This window comes from Notamacropus eugenii, chromosome 3, assembly GCF_028372415.1.
Source record: "Notamacropus eugenii isolate mMacEug1 chromosome 3, mMacEug1.pri_v2, whole genome shotgun sequence".
NCBI classification, from domain to species: Eukaryota; Metazoa; Chordata; class Mammalia; order Diprotodontia; family Macropodidae; genus Notamacropus; species Notamacropus eugenii.
The window spans coordinates 333,926,016-333,947,868 of NC_092874.1; the positions used below are offsets into that span (position 1 = coordinate 333,926,016).

Below are 21,853 nucleotides of genomic sequence, written 5' to 3' on the forward strand. Positions count from 1 at the left end.
ATTTACTAAAATTTATAAATTCTAACAAACACTTGGTGTATCTTTGCAACAAATGAATCCAAAAATATATTTGTGGGGTTTTTCTTGTGCTCGTTACCCTGTTTTTGTCTGTTAGGGTTTTTTTTTTGTTTTTTCCCTTGTTCTGGATTTTTTTTCTTCTTCCCAACAGCTGGAACAGAGCCAGAAAGAAGCCTCAGATCTCTTAGAACAGAACCGACTTCTGCAGGATCAGCTAAAGGTGGCTTTGGGTCGGGAGCAGAGTGCCAGGGAGGGCTACGTGTTGCAGGTAGGAGGACAGAAGGGCTCTACTGTTTTCTGCTGTACTTCTGCTCACTGGGCTTCAGTGCAAAGGTGCATATCATTTGTGTCCAGATCTATTAGAAACGTGCAAAACCTGACCTCTGGAATGTGGCCTCCTTAAACACTTAGTTGTTCAGGCCTTCTTCCTCCCATATGGGCTGGGGAGTTTTAGAAAGCATGCTATGAGCTAAAGCCTTGGTTCTATGTTCAAGGAATTTACCTGAAATTCAGAATATTTAAGAATATTTTTAAAATTGATGGGGAGAGGGTGGAGAGGAAGGAATATACTTTGAAAAACAGGTGTTCCTGTCTGGCAAAAATAGGGTTCTCTTTCATTTTGGCTCTCAGAGTACTCAGTAAATATTTACTGTAATAGTTCAGCCTAATAAGCATTAATTAATTGCCTACTATGTTCAAGGCACTTAGTATGTACTGCAAATACAAGGACAAAATGAAAAACAAGGAAATTAGAATCAACTGTGCGAATACAACATGTGAACAAATACTTCTTACCTTCTCAAAATGTTCTTAATAAACATGACCTTATTCATCTTCACAATAACCTTTAAAAGTAGGTAGGTAAGATGTTAGTCCCATTTTGGAGATAAGGAAACTGAGACTGAGAAACAAAATGTCTTCCATGTGGTCAGAGACTAATAGGAGCATAGACATTAAGCCAGATATAATCTGCCCAGGGAAGAGTACATGGGATTATCACCTCCTTTGTCCTGGACATTATACCTCTAAGACTGCATTAACTTCCTTGCCTATCCTATCACATTGTTAAGTTGTATTAAACTCAGACCCCCAGACCTTTTTCAGATGAAATGCCATTCAGCCGTGCCTTCCCCATCTTGTCTTTGTAAAGTTGAATCTTGAACCTAGGTGTCATAATTTACATTTTAAAATTAATTAATTTATATTTATTCCTATTAAATTTCATCCTAATGTTTTTGATCTATGTTCACTATTTCTCCCAGCTTTGTGGGACAGAATCAGAAAGCCCTTTAGAAACTGTCAAGTGGTAAATTGATATGAGTTCTTGAATGTTCTATAAAGAAGTGCTCTGTGTTCCCAGAATACTCTCTCTAGACAAGGAAAGATGACTGCCTATGAACTGTAAAGGTTGGTCTTTGGCAATAAGGTCAGCTGGAAGTTAAGATAGAACCAAAGGAAATCAGAAATATGCCTTGAGACCCTCCTGTCTCCTCTAGATGGGGGAGAAGTTTTCTTGGAAGCCTTTCTGGCTGCCCCCACTCTTCTGGGTCAGAACAGCCAGGGTGATGGCCAGCCTTTGAGATGGGCAAGTAAGATTTTTGTGATGCCAAGTTTTAGAAAACTTTCTTCAGGTTCCCTCCACCACCCCCATTTCCTTCCCCTCCCTCCTCAGCCCCAGAACAAAACAGTCATAACTGTTTGTTGACAGGATCCAGATGTTTTTTTGGCCTCAGTTTTTCACTGTTGCCAGCTGTGGCTTCTCTGTGTGGGCTCTGTCTAGCGGTAGCTTGGCCACTGCTTTTCCTGAGACAGATCTTCCTGTCTTTGGCTTTCAGCCCTAGAATTATAGAGCAAATAGTACCATCATCTCTATATAGTAAAAATTAGTTCTAAACCCCAGCCAAAGACCTACTTAAGTTAGAGTATGTCTTCATATACCCTCTTTATGGCCAAGTTCCAGAACAACCTAAGAACTGGTACAAACGAGACAGTGAACCAACCTCAGATGTGGGTCTGGTGACACTGCTGTTTCCCCTTCTTTCTCTCCTCTTTCCTTTCCTCTTTCTTACTTTCCTTTTTGTCTTTTATTTTCTTCTCCCTCTCCCCTTTCCTTCTCTTTTTCTGCTTCTCCTCCTCTTTCTTTCTTTCCCTTTTCTCCCCTTCTGCCCTGACTAGTTGGAGCTTGGAGGCTCTTTGGACATTTCTTAATCCTGTTTGTGGACCTTCAATTTCTTCATTGTTCCAGCCCCCTTAAAATTTTAATTTCATGCCCTGTACAATCTTGAACATAGAAATAGTAATGGTTTTCCGTTTTCTGTCCCACAGAAATGATACTAAAATCCTCTCTTTTTTTTCAGTCATTTTTCAGTTATGTCTGACCTTTGTGACCCCATTTAGGGTTTTCTTCACAAAGAGATCAAAGTGGTTTACTGTTTCCTTCTCCAACTTCCTTTACAGATGAGGGAACTCAGGCAAACAGGGTTAAATGACATACCCAGGGTCACACAGTTAATAAGTATCTGGGGCTGGATATGAACTGAGGAAGATGAGTCCTCCTTATTCCAAGCCTAGTGCTCTGATCACTGCGCTTAGCCACCCCTCAAACATGGTCTATTTAAAAACCTCAACAGTTCTGGGTTCCAAATGGAGCCATTTAAACATGTGGGATCACTACTCACTAGCTGACAGTGGTATCTACTGACTAACAACAGATTTTGCACATTGCTTACTTGATAAACGCTCTTTATGGCTAACCTGGATGGTTGCATACACCTCTCACTGAAGCCCCCAGTTTCAATCCTTGGGTACTAACTTTTCCTTTGATTTATTGCTATGATTTCTCATGATTGATATGGTGCTTGGAGACTTTTCAAACACTAACAGGAGTCAGAAATAAACAAGCACACGTTATCATTCAAGTATCCTGAGGTTGTTCATCAACCGTTCTGGGTGGGCTCTATTCTAACATGCTGGGAGGGCAGTATTGCATGGTTTTGGTTTTAAGCATGAATTCTAACTAAACATAACTGAGTGTCACATCTGTGGGCTTTCCTTACCAGAAAACAGAGTACCACAGGCAGGCCAAATTTTTAGGCTGGGCTGCTTTTTTCATCTTTGTTTTATTTTACTTTTTTAATTTTTGAAAAAATATTAGTTCTGTCTACTTTTGCATGCCTTTCATTTGTTCATTTTTCTCCTCTTTGCATGACTCACTTTCTTGTTTTGAATTCTACAAAAGTTTGTTTGTTTTGTTGGTCATTCATTTTCTTTACGATTGCCATCCCCTTCCATTTGTCTATTTATAGGTTAAAATTAAATCCTCCATGTTATAGGATTTAGTAACATTTCAAAAAGAAATGAGCAGCCCTCAGAAATGTCATCCCAAGCAGCCCCCTTCCCTTTTTGTATTTCTCAGGAAGTGATGTCGTTTACTTGCACATCGCTTCACTGGTTTTTTTTTTCTTTCAGGATGTGCTATCTAGAACTGTGCACTTTTTGTTTTGCAAAACAAACAAACAAAAAATTGCAGATTTCTCCCCTCTTTCTCTCTTGTCCTCACTTCCGACCTTTCTCTTGTTTTGTCTTCGTTTTACTTATTGGTGTGTTCCATTTTTCAGTTTGGTTTGGTTGATTTCTCCTAGACTCTGTTATATATTAGAGTTGTTTAATGTTATTGTCCATGTTTTCTGTTTACCTGGAAGCAGTTGCTTAAAAAACTAAGATGATTTGTTGAATTTTATAAAGTAAAAAAAAATTAAAATATGCAAAGGAAAAAGGTCATCCAAGATGGGCCAACCCCAAGGAACTTTTCTATGGTCCATCCTGACCAGAGGTGTGACACTCAGAAATGAACACCAAGAGTGTTACTAATTTAATATTTGATCAATTTTTTTAAGACTGAGGTGGCCACCTCACCATCCGGCGCCTGGCAGAGGCTCCATAAAGTCAATCAAGATCTCCAAAGTGAGCTTGAAACCCAATGCCAGCGCCAGGAGTTGATCAATCATCAAATTCAGTCCCTGAAACGTAGTTATGGGGAGGCAAAGGACATCATCCGGCACCACGAGGCTGAGATCCAGCGGCTGCAGGCAAGACTGAGCAATGCTGCCGCAGAGCTGTCTATCAAAGAGCAGGCTCTGGCCAAGCTCAGGAGTGACTTAAAGATGGAAAAGGATAAAGTCACGGAGCAGCTGGAGGAGTGGCAGCAGAGTGAAAGCACCCTGAGTTTCCAGCTGCGAGTGAGTGAGCAACAACTCCGAAGTGCTGAAGCACTGCTCCTCGAGAAGACCCAAGAGCTGAGGGACCTGGAGATGCAGCAGGCCTTACACCGAGACCATCAGAAGGAGGTGCAGAGGCTCCAGGACAGAATTGCTGACCTCAGCCAGCAGCTCGGGGCTAGGGAGCAGGCTCAGGCGCTCATGGAGGAGAAGCTGCAGAAGAATTATGAGCTTTTGTTGGAAAGCTGTGAGAAGGAGAAGCAGGCTCTGCTGCAGAACCTGAAGGAGGTTGAGGACAAGGCCTGTGAGTATGAAGACCAGCTCCAAGACCACGCGCAGCAGATGGAAGTCCTTCAGAAGGAGAAGCTAAGTGCAAAGTTTGAAGGCAGTGAGATCGTGCACCAGCTGGAGGAGCAGCTGGAGATGAAGGAGGCCAGCATCCAGAAGCTCGCCGAGCACATTCAGAGTCTTCAGGAAGAACGGGATGAAATTAAGCAACGCTTCTCAGAGCTGGTGAATCAAGTCGCAGAGTCTGATAACAAAGTGGCTCAACTACAAGAAAAACTCAGGTCATGGGAGGTGGATTATCGGACACTGGAGAAGTCTTATCAGAAAGTACTGGAGCAGTTTCAGGGTATGCACACAGTCCTGAAAGAAAAGGAAGAGGAATTGAAACACATCAAGGAAATGCATGAGAAAATTCTGGAAAAAAAAGACCAGGACCTCCACGAGGCTCTGGTGAAAATGACTGCATTGGGTGGCAGCCTGGAGGAAACTGAAATGAAGCTCTTTCGTGCAAAGGAGGAGCTATCAAGAAAGGCCGCTGATGGCAGCCCTAAGGACCTGGAAGAGCCATGTGCTAGACTGGATGTGCAGGAGGAGAACCCTGCAGATCTGGGAGCACATGTACAAGCTCCGGGAGCGCCTCTAGGTTCTTACCTCACACCCCTGCAAAGTGAGGAAACTGGTCAGAAGGAAGTGTATGGTGAGCCCTCTGAGCAAGGCCTGGAAGATGCCATCACCCCACTCAAGTCAACAGAACCTCATGATCAACAAGGCCATCAGAAAGCCATTGTGAAGCTTGATGGAGGAGCCCCAGGGGCTAAAAGGCAGAGAATTCGTTTTTCTAGCATCCAGTGCCAAAAATACATTCATCCAGAAGGGTCAGAAAAGAACTGGACAAGTAGCACGTCTTCAGATACCAGCCAGGATCGGTCACTCTCTGAAGAAAGCATGTCGTCAGAACCTATTCCTAGCTGTATCTCTTCTGGAGTCAGTGACCCCGAAACTTACCTTTCCATAATACATTCCTTGGAAACCAAACTTTATATTACTGAAGAAAAACTCAAGGATGTGACTATGAAACTGGAGAGTCAACAAGGCCAAAATCAAGAGACTTTAATCGCTCTCCACCACCAGTGGGCTGGTACAGAATCACAGCTTCATGAACAGCTACAAGCTAGTTTGTCCCAAGTTGGTGCCTTGGTTTCTCAGCTAGAACATGAAAGACAAGAAAAGCTGAAGATGGTAGAAAACCATGTTGGTGAGCTGGGGGACTTCCAAATAAAAAATAGTCAGGCCCTAACCTGTTTAGAGAAATGCAGGGAACAGCTAAGATCTTTGCCAAAGGCTGAAAAAGAACAAGAACAAGATTTGTGTATGGCCACTTTGGCCAGCCTGGAGTCCACTTTATCAAATGCGATCCGGGTTTTACATCACTTACCATCCTCTTCAAGTGCCATGAGTCAAGTTCAGCTTGAAGAAGACAGTTCATTAAGTGAAGGGAAATCAACTCTACAGGTACAACAACCTCAGGGCCTTGAACTGACTGAGCAAGAGCAGTTAAGGTTACTTTCTCAGAGGATAGCTTTTGAAGCTTCATTGATAAATCAGATAGCCGAGTCCTTAAAAAATGCAAGTTCTGATATTTCACATATCCTGCAAGAGATTTACCTGACAGCAAAGGTGGCAATGGAACCCACACATGTGCATAATACAGCTGCATCCTTAGCAGATACCTTGTCTAAAAAATTAATATTGGAAGGTGAGTTTTGGAACCAGGTAGAGGAACTAAGCAAACACTTGGAACCACATAGGGAAGAGGAAGCAAATAAATCAGAAGCTGACCATTTCAGTTTTCCACAAGACCTTGTCACAGCAGTAGCAGATACAGCGTTGATCAAGGCAGAACTTGGTTTAACTGCACAGTCAATGAGGAAGTCATTTTACCAAAAGTTAGAGAGTATCGAAGACAATCTCAGCAGAACCAGAACAGCCCTTAGACAACATAAGTGTGTGCTAGGTGAAATCCTGAAAGCCTACAGGACTCCTGATTTTGACAGAGTAATGCAACAGATTTCAGAAACCTTTGGTGTCCCAGGAGATCTGCCGGTAGCTGGGGACTGGAGCTTATCAGAAATGCTGCCGGGTCCAGACTCAGATGGATCGCAGGAGGGCCCTGGCTTTCTGGGTCAGAGCAGTGTGGCCCTTAATGAGCAGATTGCCCAGCAGCTGAAGGATAGGGCCCGGGTGTTAGAGGAAATAGCTTCCGCTCTCATCTCGCTTCCCACAGTGGCATCCATGAGTGACTGTCAGCAGCTTCTCAAGGCTTCACAAAGCCTTTCCTATTTTAGCTGTCTAAGTCGCCTCGGCCATTATTCTTCCTTATTAGTTCAAGATGCAATTATTCAGGCTCAGGTGTGTTACTCGGTCTGCAAAATGAGACTGGAGTATGAAAGGGAGCTCAAGTTTTACAAAGAATCCTGGAAGAACAGTGTGGATGCCTCGTACCATGAACCAACAGAGGCCATTGCTGCCCTGCGGATGGAGTATGAGGAGCTTCTTCACAAGCAGAAGAGCGAGTACTTGGAAGTGATTTCCATTATTGAAAGACAGAACGAGGAGCTGAAAACAAAGGTAGCTCAGCTAGACTGCCAGCAGCGGTGCTTGGCAGAGGTGGAAAGCAAACACAGTGAAAGTATCTTTGCTCTGCAGGATCGATATGAAGAAGAGATCCGAAGCGTGGTGGAACAGCTAAACAGCACCAAAAACACTTTGCAGGCAGAGAGAACCAGGGTCCTGAGCCAGCTCGATGCATCTGTGAAAGATAAGCAGGATATGGAAAGGTTTCATGTGGAGCAAATGCAGACCCTAGAGGACAAGTTTCAGCTAAAAATAAAAGAATTGCAGATTATTCATGAAGAGGAACTTCGGACCTTGCAGGAACATTATACTCAGAACTTGCAGTGCTTACAAGAAACGCTGAACCATTACCAAAGGCAGAACCCAGAAGCACCGCCTTCCACAGAGCCCCCATCCATCCATAACATTTGGCCCACAGACCAACTAGATGGTGACATGCTAGTGACAGAGGGCGAGCCAGATTCAATGACCGGCCTGAGAGAGCGCATCCAGGAGCTGGAGGCCAAGATGAATGTCATGAGAGAAGAACTGGAGCACAAAGACCCAGAGGGAAATGCCTCAACTCTGAGGGAAAAATACCAAAAAGACTTTGAGAATCTGAAGGTTTTAAAAGCATCATTTAATTTACAAAATATTTACTGGGGAGAATGTTACCCTTTAAGACAATGCAATGTTCCTGTTTGCCCGGGGAAGAATTTTCCTGATAATATTTTGGCTTTTAGGTTGGAGTTAAGCAATGGCTTGATTCTGAGTTAAATGCCTTGAAACAATGGATACATTTTAAATTGTGTTAGCTACATGTGTTCTTCGTTTACCATGATGCAATCTTATTGCATTGCTCAGGGCTTCTGGTAATGGTCTTTCTGTTAGATTTTAGTGAAAGGATAAAAAAAATAGCTTCTCTTTGGAAAGACTCCTCAGAGAAAAGCTTTTGGTTATTTTTCTCGGGGTGGATGGGGGAGCTGCTATTCCCAGAGAAGAAAGGCAAATGGTGAAAATATATTTCAATGGCTTTTTTTCTATTATTTTATCAGACATGAACATTGCATAATGTTTTCCCTTCTGCTTGAGATGCCCCCTTCGTGACTTCCCTAAGAAAGCAGTTTTGCATTTTAGTTTGCTTTCCTCTCTTTTTCCTTTTCCCAAACTTCCTCCCCATCCTTTGTCTTGATAAAAGAGCTGGCACCACTGACCTCAGTCTAGACCCTTATTTTTGAGATCTTTTTAGAATGAAAACTATCAGATCATGAAATAAATATCACCTAGACTAAAGGACAATTCAAAGATTTGGTTTGCCCTTTTATGTTGAGGAGTTCTAAAATAACTTTCTTCTGAAATAAGAATTTTTGCCAGACAAACAGTGCACAGTTCATAATACGCTGCTAATTCCATTAATGGTTGGACTGGACCTTGAAGTTTATAGGTTTCCTTCATGAGAACATGTGTTTTTTTCTTGCCATATGTGAGTTTGTTACTTATTTCCTTTTTCTATCAACTTTGAAAAATAACCTTTTCCCCCTAATTGTCCTCATGACCATGATTTAAGTAAATGTACATCCTTTGTACGCAAAGGTAATGGTACACAGTACCAGCTATGTCCTTCAACTTGTGCCTGTAGTGGTGATGGGTTGTACTAAACTGTCCACACTCCACCTCCCACTTCCTCTAGCTGCTAGGGAACAGAATTTGCATGTGGCTGCTCAGGGTTTGGAGTTCAACCTGCAGTGGCGGAACAGTTCATTCTTTCTGTTTTTACAGTTAACTGGTCTCTACTCAGTTCTAACTAGATAAATTGACTATCCCAGATAACTTGTATAATGGCCTACTCTTAAGGAATCAAAAAATTGGTCTTAAATATTTGTCTGACTTTTACCTTCCTTTCTTTAGAGGCCACATATCAACTCTAATTTCCTAGGAATTTAGTCCCCAAATGAACCTCATTCAACTTCCCCAGAACTTGTTGCTTTCTGTATTTAGAACTTCAAAATTTTGAAAAGACCAATGCCTTTCTTTTATATGGCACAGTTGCCCCAGTGGCAACCTTAATAGAATTCTAATATCCAGGAGTCTTCTTTAATGCTGGCAGACTGACAGTCTCTCCTGGATGCAGCCAGCATCCAGCTTGCATACATTTTATCCGTCCCAGTCTGAGAGAGCAGATAGAATCATCAGCTTTGTGTTCTAATGCTTTGTTCGTAGTGAAGATTGACTTGAAGAACAACCCTGGTACATGCAGAACACAAGCATATAGATGTATTGATTGAGAAATGGAGAAGATTGTATTTGATCAAGAAAACAATAACAGTAGAGGAAGTATTTACAAACTGTTCCTCAGATTCTGCTTGCTATATGATATTCATTATCAATGAGGAAATAAATCATTGAAGTCTTTTAAGAGCACTTACCTTAAAACTTTTTGTACACGTAAACTTTTGTAGAGATCAGGAAAAAAAGTGTTCCTTTTTCATATCTTCTATTAAAATAATCACCCCTCATGGGACTGAAGTGAATCTTCATAATCAAATTTCTAGGTTTTAATAATCAGCATTTACATTGAGCCCAATACTTCTTGCCTTCCTTTAAAGGTTAATTGCCTCCTATTTGTGAGATAGATAGATAGATAGATAGATAGATAGATAGATAGATAGATAGACAGACAGACAGACAGACAGACACAGACAGGCAGGCAGGCAGGGAGATGACACATATAAAAAATTTGGCTTCTTTCGTCTGCTATTTAACCAGTTATGCTTAGGTAAGGCCTACTGTTAGCTGGGCAACATCATGCTACTAGTTAGCAAGACATCAGAAAGGAAAAATATTTCAGGATGAAAAAAATAGCCAAAGACTCAGACCTGGACACCATTCACATAATAATGGTGATATAAAATGGGCAGGCATCTTCATAATTGAAATGTCTTTATTTAAAGAATCTCTTTGAAGGCTTAGCATTGCTACATTTATTTCTACCTTAAGTTATGGTGTACTTCATCATCGAATCTCTGGCTCTGGCTTGTCCACATCATTTTTATAGAGCTCTTTGACATACCTAGAATTGAACTAGACTGAGCAAGGTGACCTATGAGGTTTCTTCCAACTATGATTCAGCTTCTAGGCCGTATTCATTTAAGCACAACTCATTAAGTGCCAACTATGTACAGAGAGCTTTGTTAGGTGCTGAACGGAGACATAAGTAAGACATGGTTCCAGCCCTCACTGAACTTAATAGTTTAGGACGCAGACAGGAAGTATGCGAACACTTGTTCACTCCTTAGGATGGGTGGTTTGATGTCTAGTTCCTTTCTCCCAATGCAGGGCCTCGCATACATGAAGTACTTAACAAATATTTGTTGAACTGGGTTGTTATGTCTTAGCAAACAAGCTGCTGCAGCTGAAAAAAGTCCATCCCTTGGTGGCCCCTGAGGAGTAAACTTCTTTAAGTCTTCATTAGGCTGGCCCTTAGACATTTTAAGCACACAATCCATTATTTGGTGATCCTGTGAAAGCAAATTATGTGCTTGAGAGCCTAGCTAAGTCTGTTCTTGCATAGAATAGTTGTGTTGTACCTGAGAGGTTCCTCTGTGAGTATAACAGAAGACCCTCTTCTGAGGTCCTTGTGATTATGCCTCTCTCTTCTAACCCTTCCCCGATCCAGACTGATAGCTCCAGTTATGAAAATCTTCTAATGACGTGACTAGGTCATCTGAAAAGTGAAAAATGTGCAAGGAAGTAGCAAAATCTCAAATGGGATTCACAAAAAGTAGAAAGTGAAGTTTTTAATGTGCCCGATAAGAAATGAACTGACATGAGAGAGGAAATGCTGAAAGGTATTCCAGAGTTTATTTAGGGTTTTACATTCTAAGTTAAGCAGTCTGACTCCATCTGTATAAAGGACTGCTGCCCACCAGAATCAAGTTTAGCTGTCGCTTTAGAGACCAAAATAAAAATAACCAAAGATATGTAGTTTGATCTCTGGATAAATGATCTCAGATCCACAGTCCAACAAGCAGCAGTGTGCAATCTAGACTACCACTTCAGTTTTTGTTTGTCATTTCTTCCATTCTTTTAAAAATAGTGACCTATCCTCATAAGAAACCTAGAATTTGAGAGATCCTTCAGGGTCTAGGAGGGAAAATATATCAATACAGTGAAGCTCAGAGTCAGTTTTTCCCACGATGTCACCTTCAGAATTAGTCTAATACCATACATCTGGTTTTGGCACCCTCCTTATGTAGGCCAAGCCAAAATTTCCCTTCCTAAAATTGTGGGACTGTTCTATGATTTCCTGGTGAAGACTTGTCTCTCTCACAGTTTGAAAGTACTGAACCACGCCCAAATGAATTTTCAACTATTAAAAAAGCCATCAGGTTAAGTAACATGACACAGCCTAGTGCCTGTTTGCCTTCCTGAGCCTGAAAAGACACTTCGCCTTTATTTATATTGAGTGTAGATATAGAGTGCCAGCAATAACTTCTGTAAACAATTAAGTTCCATTACTAATAATCTCTTAAAAGTACTTGAAAGTTTGAAAATTGGAATCAAACTTTGGCATTGGGGCATAAAACACAGAATTCAAGCTGGAAGGAAGAGACTGGAGAAATCATCTGGTCCAACTTCTTTATTTTACATAAGAGGAAATGCTCAAAGTTGAACCCAAGGTCAGTGGGATTAAGGCAAAGTTGAGAATAGAACCCAGAGAGCCTGACTCTAGTCCAGTGCATTTTCCAGTAAATAATGACAGAGATCAGTAGAGTCCAGACTGGGTTTATTTTATTCTTCAGTACTAAGCACATTTTACAAATTATGCTTTCCATTCCTTGCAATAGAGCCCCTTAAGATTTCATTTTAAAAACCAAACTTTAAGTTTCAACTTTCTTAATTTATCTGCCAACTCCTATACCCCTTCTCTTCAGCCATCATGAAGGAAAGGTTGGTTATCAGCCTTAAAAAGTTTGTCCATTTAAGTTTTATTGCACTCAATTCCCAACTCTTAACAACATGACCTATTTTTATTTATTTAAACACATGAGCTTTGCGTTTGATGGTGATGATGTTCAAAACAGTTGCATGGAAATAAGATTGGCTTTTTTTTTTCCACTGAAAAAAATCTTTTCCTAAAATTTTGGACAGGTAAAAAGTCCCCCTTAGCGCAAGGGACAATGTAAAGAGCCCCTATGGTTCTTCTTTGCCTCATCTAGCTCTTCTGCCTTATTCCTTCCTTCAGCCAGCGTGTGCATGTGCTCCTCCATCGCTGCATCCTTAGTAGCACTTTGCCACTGGACATGATTTTGGTGAATGATGTGAGTCTGCTTCAAGAGGCCTGGCTTGAAGAGTATTGCTTGCTTTATAGATTGGCATCCTGACTTAGATCTGAAGGAAAAGTGTAGAGGTGCCAAATCCCTTTTGCATTTTGCAGGCAACATGTGAACGAGGGTTTGCTGCTATGGAAGAGACACATCAGAAGAAAATAGAAGATCTACAGAGGCAGCACCAGCGGGAACTGGAGAAACTGCGGGAGGAGAAAGATCGCCTGTTAGCAGAGGAGACAGCAGCTACCATATCAGGTAGTCAAGTGTACATGCAAGACTTGGGTCTTCCTTTTACCTTGACTAGATCTGTTTAAGACTGGATGAGATGTCACTTATCGAGTTATATTGCCATTTTCCAGCCTGGGATTTTAAGGTAGTTCCTAGAGAAGCTGTTAAAATTTTCTCTGGAAAAAGTGCTGGTGTTGGAGACCTTTGAAATTTTCCCGAGTGCCCAAGATTGGTATGTCTGTAAGGTAGCAGAGAAATGAAGTTTAGACTTCCTTGCAACAATCCTGGAGTCCAGTGTAATGACCCAGCAGGAGGTTTTCCTCAGCTGGGCTGCTCTCCAACAGGTGGCTTTTATCCTTCAAGCTTCCAGTGACCCTCACTCAGTCTCATTGCTGGCTCTGCATCTGCTCTTGGCTTCATACCCTTTTGGCCATTATCCATTTGGCTTAGGCCATTTGGTGTGCCTTTAAATTTTACAGTAATTGAACAGACACAAGAATGTGAAACCCTAAAGAATAAAGATTTCTACAAACTGATTACAGTGAAGTTCCCCCCCCCCTCCCCAAAAAAGGATTCTCTACAATGTCTAAGATATAAAGATGGGTATAGCTCTTGCTTCAAAGATATTCCCCCCCTGCTTTATTTCAGAAATGCTTTGTCCTAGACAAGCACCACCAAATTTATTTTGTTTTACCCGTCCTTTGAAGCGTAGCATTACTCATGCCTGAAATTAATTACTGTTTCCAGAGACTTAACCATTTTTGTCCTAAGGAAGAAAATACACCAACCCTAAAACTCACTTATAAAAAATTCCATTGTTTAGAAACCAGTGTTTGAATCCAACAATTATCTTATTATCCTCATTCTCTTCCAACTTAAAAAGAAAGGAAGAAAGAAAGAAAGAAAACATCTCAGTTGTGTAGAGGAAGAAAACCCTTTTCTCCATTGCTCCACCTAGGATGCAGGGATGGGATACAATCTCTCACTTCTTTGGAAATCTAAAGAGCCCTGCCTTCTGCCTCTTTAAAACAGGTTCACCTATGTTCTATGATTTGAAAATCCAATCTTTTAACAACTTTCTTACTGCGTGTTACTGCTGTTTGCCACATGAACTGGTTGGGAAGAAATATGTTACTTGGCAAGGTCACTTGTTTAATCTGAAATAAATAAAACAAAACACCTTACTCCTGAAATAAAGAATGCCCAGCCCATCTCCCAAACCCCCTGTAATTACTAAGCATCTTTTCAATCTTTACAGCAATTGAGGCCATGAAGAACGCTCATCGAGAAGAAATGGAAAGGGAATTGGAGAAGACACATCGCTCTCAGATCAGCAGCGTCAATTCAGATATTGAGGCCCTTAGGAGACAGTACCTGTATGTTTGGAGTTTTGGTCTTTTTTTCTTTTTGAAAGTGGGTGTACACTCAGAGGAGAGGGAGGGAAGAAGGGAGAGATAGAGAGAAACTTTCTGCTCTTGGCAAGAAAGGGCCACCTCAGGGGCAAGCGTTTCCACACAACTATGCTGAATGACTTCCTACTTATCCAGCAACAACATATCACTGGAGCCCTGATTTACATCCAGTAATTCCCTTTTCTCAAAGGGACGAACCTTCAAATGAGGGGTTTGTGCATCAAATAAGAAAATTCAGCTTTAATCTCAATTTTGCCATTTAAGAGATCCTGAAGCCCTCTGAGAAAAAAACTACTAGAAGTCCTAAGTACTAAATACTAAAGTATTGTTTCTTTTTATGCTTTTTCCTCTATTATTTTGGTGACATTGGCAAAGGTATAGTACTAGATATTAGCCAATCTCATGGATGGGGGCTGTTGTTTTTATTTCTACATGAAACTGCCCAAATTGTATATGTGAAAATATTTTTTTCTTATGTGAAAATTAACTTAAGGCTGAGAACTTAACTGTTAGATAATAATTACTAGCATGTTTTCTGTCTCAAAGGCTTAAACTTTCTGATCATGGAGTTTGCTTATGAGTAGTTGGATGGATTTCTAAACATCACAGTGGCTGATGGCAGGTTAATTTGTTTCAGCGACTTTCCCCCATATTGGAACTTGGCCTCATTCCTGGTCCCACAACTGATTTTCACCCCAGCCCCACTGGGTTTCCTTTTGGTTTATCCCACTTGCTATGTGTGCTACCGAGGCTGAGGTGAGTCCAGTAAGCACAAAGCTATGGAGACTAAAGGGAGTAAGGAGGAGTAACAGCCGCCTCTATGACTCCTTTTCTTCTGAGCCCAGGCCTTCTTTACCAAAGTGGAATCACTGGACTTGTTTGCTTCTGGCTATTTGTCTAACATTTGTTGAATTTTCATCATATTAAGTGAGAAGCCCAAAGGTTAACAACTTTCTACCTTCCAGAGACAGAGAATCAGAGGTCTCACATATGCATTAATTGTGTTTAAAGAGGGAAGTACCTTTAATTTAAAATATTTGAGAGACCCTATAAAGAAAGTTTTATAGGGGTTACATAAATTGAAAGGGTCCTAGGTAGCATGGCATGGCTCTGGGATTCTTTAGAAGCGGGAGTGAGAGCTCCGTCTCAAACACATATTAGCCATGGGACTATGTGATTAACCTTTCTACACCTGTCTGTTTCCTCATTTGTAAAAGGGAGGCAATAATACCTGTGGAGGACCAGGACCACAGAGTTCTTGTGAGGGTCAGATGAGATCATGTTCACAAAGCACTTTGTAAACCTTAAAGCCCTGTAGAAATGTCAGCTTTGATCCTTGTTTATTTACAGGGAAGAGTTACAATCAGTCCAGCGGGAACTGGAAGTCCTTTCAGAGCAGTACTCTCAGAAATGCTTGGAAAATGCTCATTTGGCTCAGGCTTTGGAGGCGGAGAGGCAGGCCCTTCGTCAGTGCCAGAGAGAAAACCAGGAGCTCAACGCACACAATCAGGTAAGGAATTCCAAAGCTCTCCTTGCAGAGGAGAGCAAGAAGAGAGAGACTCCAGAGAAGGGGTGCTTTACGTAAAACCACAACTAAAAAGTTTGCCACATCTTTTCCTTCTGTTCCTGTTCTCACCTTCATCTTCCCCCATTAGTCCAGCTTTGAATCTGAGAAGTTTAGATTCACTACCCCCAAGTTCCCTTGAACAGTTTCTCCTATAAGACAGGTTTAGAAAAGGAATTCAGAATCTAAGACCATTGTTGCCTTTTTCTTCCAAGTCCTATGTGACTGAATAAATTTTTATTGGGCACCCACTATGTCCACAGCCTGGTTAGGCATTGTGGGAGACAGAAGTGTGAGACAGCCCCTGTCCTCAGGAACTCAAAGACTCATCGGTGACGTCATATGAACACCTTTAGAGAGGAATCGTGCTTTTGGATGGAAAGTTGGGCTAGGCGATGAGAAGTCTCTTCTCGGTGTGAAAGACCATGATGCTGCTGATACATGCACATGAAACAATTATAACATATTGCCTTGCATTGACTGGCGTGAGGTACCAAGAGAGCAGGACAGATCGGTGCTACGCTAGGTCAGATCAGAGTGCCTGAGTGCTTCGAGGAAGGTGGGATTTGATTTAGCCCTAACATGATAGGCTCTGGAATTTAGAAGAGAATGTTCTATGCTGCTAGGATAGGCAGCCTGAGCAAAGGCTCAGAATCAGAAGTTAACATGGTATTTATGGATTAATGAATGAAAAAACATTTATTAAGTGCTTACTATACATCAAGTACTATGCTAAGTGCTAAGGATGGGAATATTTTTAAAAATAGAAAAATCAGTCCATTCACTGCTCTCCAGGAGCTCTCCTAACATTCTCATTAGGGGAAAGAACCCCTAAAGAACCATCAGCTATAGGATGGATGGAAAGGCCCAGAAGTCATAGGGGTCAGTCCTGCACAGAGGCAGCAGAATCCAAGGGTCTTGAAAAGGCTAATTCATTAGGTCAGATGGCAGTTCCACGGGTCTGGAGGGCACAGAGGCAAGGTAGATGGTAAGAAGTGGAAGAACTTGGGGGCGGCAGATAGTAAAGTCTGATGGTTATCTAGATCATCAGAAGGAATAGAACTGGTAACTCTGTCTCATCCCAGCTGTCGTAGCAGTTAGGCATTCAGGTGCCAGGGCAAGGTAAGAAGACAAGAAGAGGGGCATCCAGTGGCAGGTCTGGTTAGGGCAAGAATTTCCAGACATTTTGAGCATGAAGCCTGTTCCTCATATATGTATGTGTGTATTCATACACATATACAGAAAGCATACACAAAAATAGAAATTTTTAAAGAATGAGATAAATGACTTTTTTTAAATAATTTTATTTATTTTCAGTGTTCTACAATCACTATAAATGACATTTTTTAAAGCAGTACAAAAATTCTTTTTTTTTTTTTGCTCTGATTAAAATTACTACTCACTAGTCACTCCCCCAGAGTGCCAGCCACAAGGTAATGTGGTGGGCAGTGGATGGATATGCCAGAGAAGAAGATTTTTTCTCATGGCATCTTTACAGCTGGTGTGGTGTGGGTGCTTGGATCTTAGGGGGAAGATGGGAGCCTTTACAGTGACTGAAGTGGAGGTAGGGAGGCAGGGATTGGAGTGAGAAAGCGATAAATGTGGTTGTTGCTCTTGCAGGGAGTGTGAGTGGCAGTCCATCTTCCCACCCTGATTATTTGATGACACATCCATCCCCTTGAGGCCATGCCATAATTCATACTTTGGAGATCACTGTGTTAGGGGACAGCAGAGAGAGAACATGAGTGTAATAGAATATTTGTATTGTGGGAAAAGTTGGAGTTAACAGGATAGAGTGGAACAAGATTGGGTGACTTGATTTCCTTTTCTCTTGCCACCTAATTTGATTCTAATAATTATGTCACTGAGGGGAAAACACTTGGGTTTACAAACCTCTATACTTACTGTGGGTTTTGCTGATTTTTTTTCTTCTTTCAGGAATTAAATAACCGCCTGGCTGCGGAGATCACTCGATTACGAACGCTACTGACTGGGGAGGGTGGTGGAGAGGCTGCTGGTTCGCCTCTCACGCAGGGCAAGGATGCTTATGAATTAGAGGTACTTTTCAAAGTAAAATCAGTAAATTGTGGACAAATGAATAACTGTGTAAGGCACAGTTTGGGATACAAATGTATTAAGCTTGTTCCCTGCCCTTAAGGAGCTTACCACAGCCTATCTGAGAAGACAAGGCTTATACATTCAAGAGTTAAATAAAATAAAAGATTTAAGTGACAACTCAACATAGGAATAGAAGCAGTACCAAAAGGCAGTGAGTTATTGGTTGATAGATCAGTTACAGAGACATCAAGTTCTTTTGAAGTTCAGAGCAAGAAGCAATTATTCCAGATGGAGAGAGCTTAGAAATGGCAATAGAAACTACGTCTTGAAGGAGACGAAGCTGTGGCTGGGTTGGGGAGATCACATGGATATTCTATTAATAGTACAGAGAGTCGACAGGTTAGACTGTGATGGAGGGGCTGGGCTTGCTTTTCCTTGTTCCTTCACCTCTACCTTTACCATCAACTGCAGATGCTCGTAATCCAAATTGAAATTCCCAAATTCAGGATGTGCTTGATAACTGCAGTGGTTCAAAACCTGTAAAGTAGGTCTGTCTAAACTCCAAACATGACTTTTGATCCAGAATATGGTACTTTTGCTAAGGTTGTAAGAGAGCACAGTCCTTTTGGATTTCAAAGAGACTTGGGTTTAAATCATGTCTTTGACATTGTGTGATCTCGAACAAGACACATAACATGTCTAAGCTTCAGTTTCTGGGGATTCAAATTCTTGTACTATGTATCTCACAGGACCATTTGAAGAAAAAACTTTATAAACTTTAATGCACTATATAAATGAATTATTTGCTAGACACCGAGCAAGTCAATTCTTTAAAAACTCTGAAAGAATAAACCTCAGCTGGTAACTGAAAGGTAAAGGATCTTTTTTGAGTAAGAGAGTAAGAATCTTGAAAGTGAGTGAAACACTGTGTGTGCGTGCATGCGTGCATAGGTATATTTGCTTCCCTCCCCACCAGTTGCATTTATAGGTGTGATAGGTTTGTTTCTGAACAATCCCATTTGGGTTTTGTTTTGTTATAGGTCTTATTGCGGGTCAAGGAATCAGAAATACAGTACCTGAAACAGGAAATCAGCTCTCTCAAGGATGAGCTGCAGACAGCACTGAGGGTAATGTTGGGAATAATTATGTGGTTAATAGCAAAGAATCAATGAACCAAGGAATACAAAGGTTATTCCTCATCCAGTGTGATCCCATTTGTATCGTGGGATCCGCTTCTCAGTTTTCAAGCAAAACCTTAAGATTTACCATGGGATAATAAAGTCCTCTAAAGTTATTAGAATTTCAGTCATGCCATGTATAATTTACTCAGGCCATGCTTTTTATTCTTATAGAAAATACGAGGGAGTTACAGGAACTAAATAAAGGACATGCCAAAAGTTTCATTGGTTATTCAGCTACATTTTTGGTTCTAAAATATCATGTTGACTTTAAAAAAAAAAATCAGTTACAACCACCTCCTGGCCCATTTCCCCAGTGAAGCCCTCCTACGTAACCGTGAAGTATAGTTGAGTAACATTAATCATGTTGGCCATGTTTGGCAGTTCATGCTTCATCCTACACCTCTAGTTCAAAGCTCTCTCCTGAGAGAAGGATTTATGTTTCACTTTCTGTCTTCTGAAAGCAAAATTGGTCACCTCATTCATCAGAGTTCTGATGTCTAGCCATTTTCCTAATAGGAAAATAACATTTATAGAATAGGGAATGAATGTTCTAACTTAAAGCTTTAACTGAAGGTGTTTTATAGGGTTCGTTTGGTTGTTGTGATTTTTTTTTAAGTCATGAATAACTGGGGATTCTGCTTTTATTTAACCTTTCCCAAACTGAGTATGTTAGAGATGGTACTAGAAGAAGGACAGATATTCCTTGAAGGTACAATTCTCTGAATGATATATCTCTCCATGCCTGCTTATCATTTTTCCCTTTAGATGTATGTCAGATGTCTAGTCATAAAACACATGGCTCATTTAGAATAAGAGAGTCCAACATTCTGAATTTTTCAGCAGTAATCTTGGCATATCTCTCGTTTTGGTCATATATTGATTTCCTTGTTAAAATATAACTTATTTTCATTTTTTCAAGGACAAAAAGTATGCTAGTGATAAATACAAAGATATCTACACAGAGTTGAGTATTGTGAAGGCCAAGGCAGACTGTGATATCAGCAGGTTGAAAGAGCAGCTAAAAGCAGCCACAGAAGCACTGGGTGAAAAGTCTCCTGAAAACACTACGGTGTCGGGATACGGTTGGTTTCCTCTAGCTTTCCTTTTTTCTAAGTTCTTATGCTCTCATTAATACATGCCAAATTATATTGACTTGTGGATACTGCTGCAGTCATGAATGTGTATTGGCTTCTGTAGAAGCTGAAGCTTATGTCCATATTATTTATCATAATCATGATCATTATATACTTTTTGGTATAGTATAAAAAAGAGAGAATGGTTGGATGTAAAGTGTTCATTCATATATCAGACTATGTGGCAGAGAAAGGAATGTCTTTATAATGCTAGGAAAATCAGTGCCATAGCTTTTGGTGTCATTTCAAACTTTGTAGTAATGTTTAACAGAAGTACTGTAAATTTAATCCCAATAGAGACAGCAGAAATGAAGACTGTTTGTAGTGGATGCCACACTCAGCTATATTCTCATATATAGAGAATTTTTAAGGGAAATAGGTTGGGATGCTATAGACATGACAAGCAACAAATAACATTATAGGATATGAAATTAAATGTATTTAATAGATACGATGTGGGTTTCATTCCTTGAATCAAGCAGTCTATATAAGATTAAAACATTGACATTTTAGAGAAAATTAAAATACCAAACTAAAAGAAAATGAGAAAACAATGCATGTGTAATGAGAACAGATCCAACCTTAAATGCATCATTGCTACTGAAAAGTTGATTTTATACAAAAGTTTAAGAGATGTAAACCAATTGCAGTAATGAGACAGAAGCAACCTAAAAACTGTTTCAGTCAGAAACCACTTCGTTTGCCAAAAGAAACAGAATATAAAACTGTTTGTACCACAGAAGAATATAATGTCATTGTACTGTAGTTGAAAAGTTTGGAAAGCAGATCACAAGCCTGGCACAGAGACACAGGATTAGTGATGGGGTGGGGGGAGGGGGGAGCCTTCAGTTTTCTAGACATCTGCTGGAGCTTTCTTCTACTAAACACAGAGCCACTGGTAACTTCTTGACTTGCCTTAAAGATAATTTCATCTTTGAAAAGATGGAAGAACCAACAAGGAGAAATTCCAATCTGGATATGGGTTCTCAGTAGCAAGGAGGGAATTGATTGCTGGGTAGAAATGATGTGAACTCTGAGGGGAGTGACCCTTCAATACTATCCTTTGTAACAGAGGAGAGGAAATCCTGGGATAGTATGACATATATGTTCTAGATTTGAGGAAAGCACATGTCAAATGGGTCAGAAGAAAGATAGGTATCTGTGGAATCAAATGCTTCAAGAAAAGTCAGCCCAGGAGAGATAGAAGATACTCAAGAATGAAATTCCAGAGACACAAAGGGGAAATAATTCCATCATTGAGAAAAAATGGCATTTGTCTTACGAGACTGATGTGGATGCACAAGGAACTTATTAGCTGACTTAAATTTTTAAAAGAAATACATAGAAGGTGGAAGCAGAGCCAGACAACAGAAAATGAATATTAAACTGTGGCCTGATCCTATAAAAATGGTACTAAGAATGCTAAAATTGAGAATGAGGGGAGACTGGTGAAAGCTATGGGTAACAGAAAGAGTTTTTTAAAGCTATACTGGGAGAAAAAAAGAGGATCAAAGGAGTCCTATTTATGGAGTCAATGGGATGATGATAATTGATAGAAGGCAACTCAATTATTATTTTCTTCTTCTCTGCAAAGGAGAGTGATATTTTAGTCGATCAGTCAACAAGCGTTTGTTTAATACTTACAGATATGAGAAAAGAACAATTTTGGTTTGTTTTTAATAACACTTTTGGGGTACAGTCCCTAAAACAGAATTGCTGGGTCAAAGGTATTTACTTGGGAGTCAAAAGATATGGGTTCAAAGTGTGGACCTACCACTTGCTAAGTTTATGGCCATGGCCAAATTGAGCCT

At 40.6% G+C, this 21,853-nt stretch overlaps 2 protein-coding genes across 10 annotated transcripts in view; one reads left to right on the forward strand and one right to left on the reverse strand.

The window, feature by feature from the left end:
• The window catches only part of MPRIP (myosin phosphatase Rho interacting protein), a 226,486-nt gene that overhangs the window by 191,344 nt on the left and 13,289 nt on the right, over positions 1-21,853 (forward strand). For 7 of the 9 annotated variants that reach the window (XM_072597052.1, XM_072597051.1, XM_072597050.1 and 4 more), the window contains 8 exons: positions 170-286; positions 3,915-7,760; positions 12,574-12,721; positions 13,953-14,070; positions 15,457-15,616; positions 17,609-17,728; positions 18,769-18,855; positions 19,829-19,991. In XM_072597052.1, coding sequence (XP_072453153.1) covers positions 170-286; positions 3,915-7,760; positions 12,574-12,721; positions 13,953-14,070; positions 15,457-15,616; positions 17,609-17,728; positions 18,769-18,855; positions 19,829-19,991 — 4,759 coding nt within the window. The remainder of the gene's footprint in view (positions 1-169; positions 287-3,914; positions 7,761-12,573; positions 12,722-13,952; positions 14,071-15,456; positions 15,617-17,608; positions 17,729-18,768; positions 18,856-19,828; positions 19,992-21,853) is intronic. The other 2 variants (XM_072597060.1, XM_072597059.1) reach the window with 1 other exon arrangement.
• The window catches only part of PLD6 (phospholipase D family member 6), a 54,576-nt gene that overhangs the window by 2,731 nt on the left and 29,992 nt on the right, over positions 1-21,853 (reverse strand). The window lies entirely within an intron of this gene.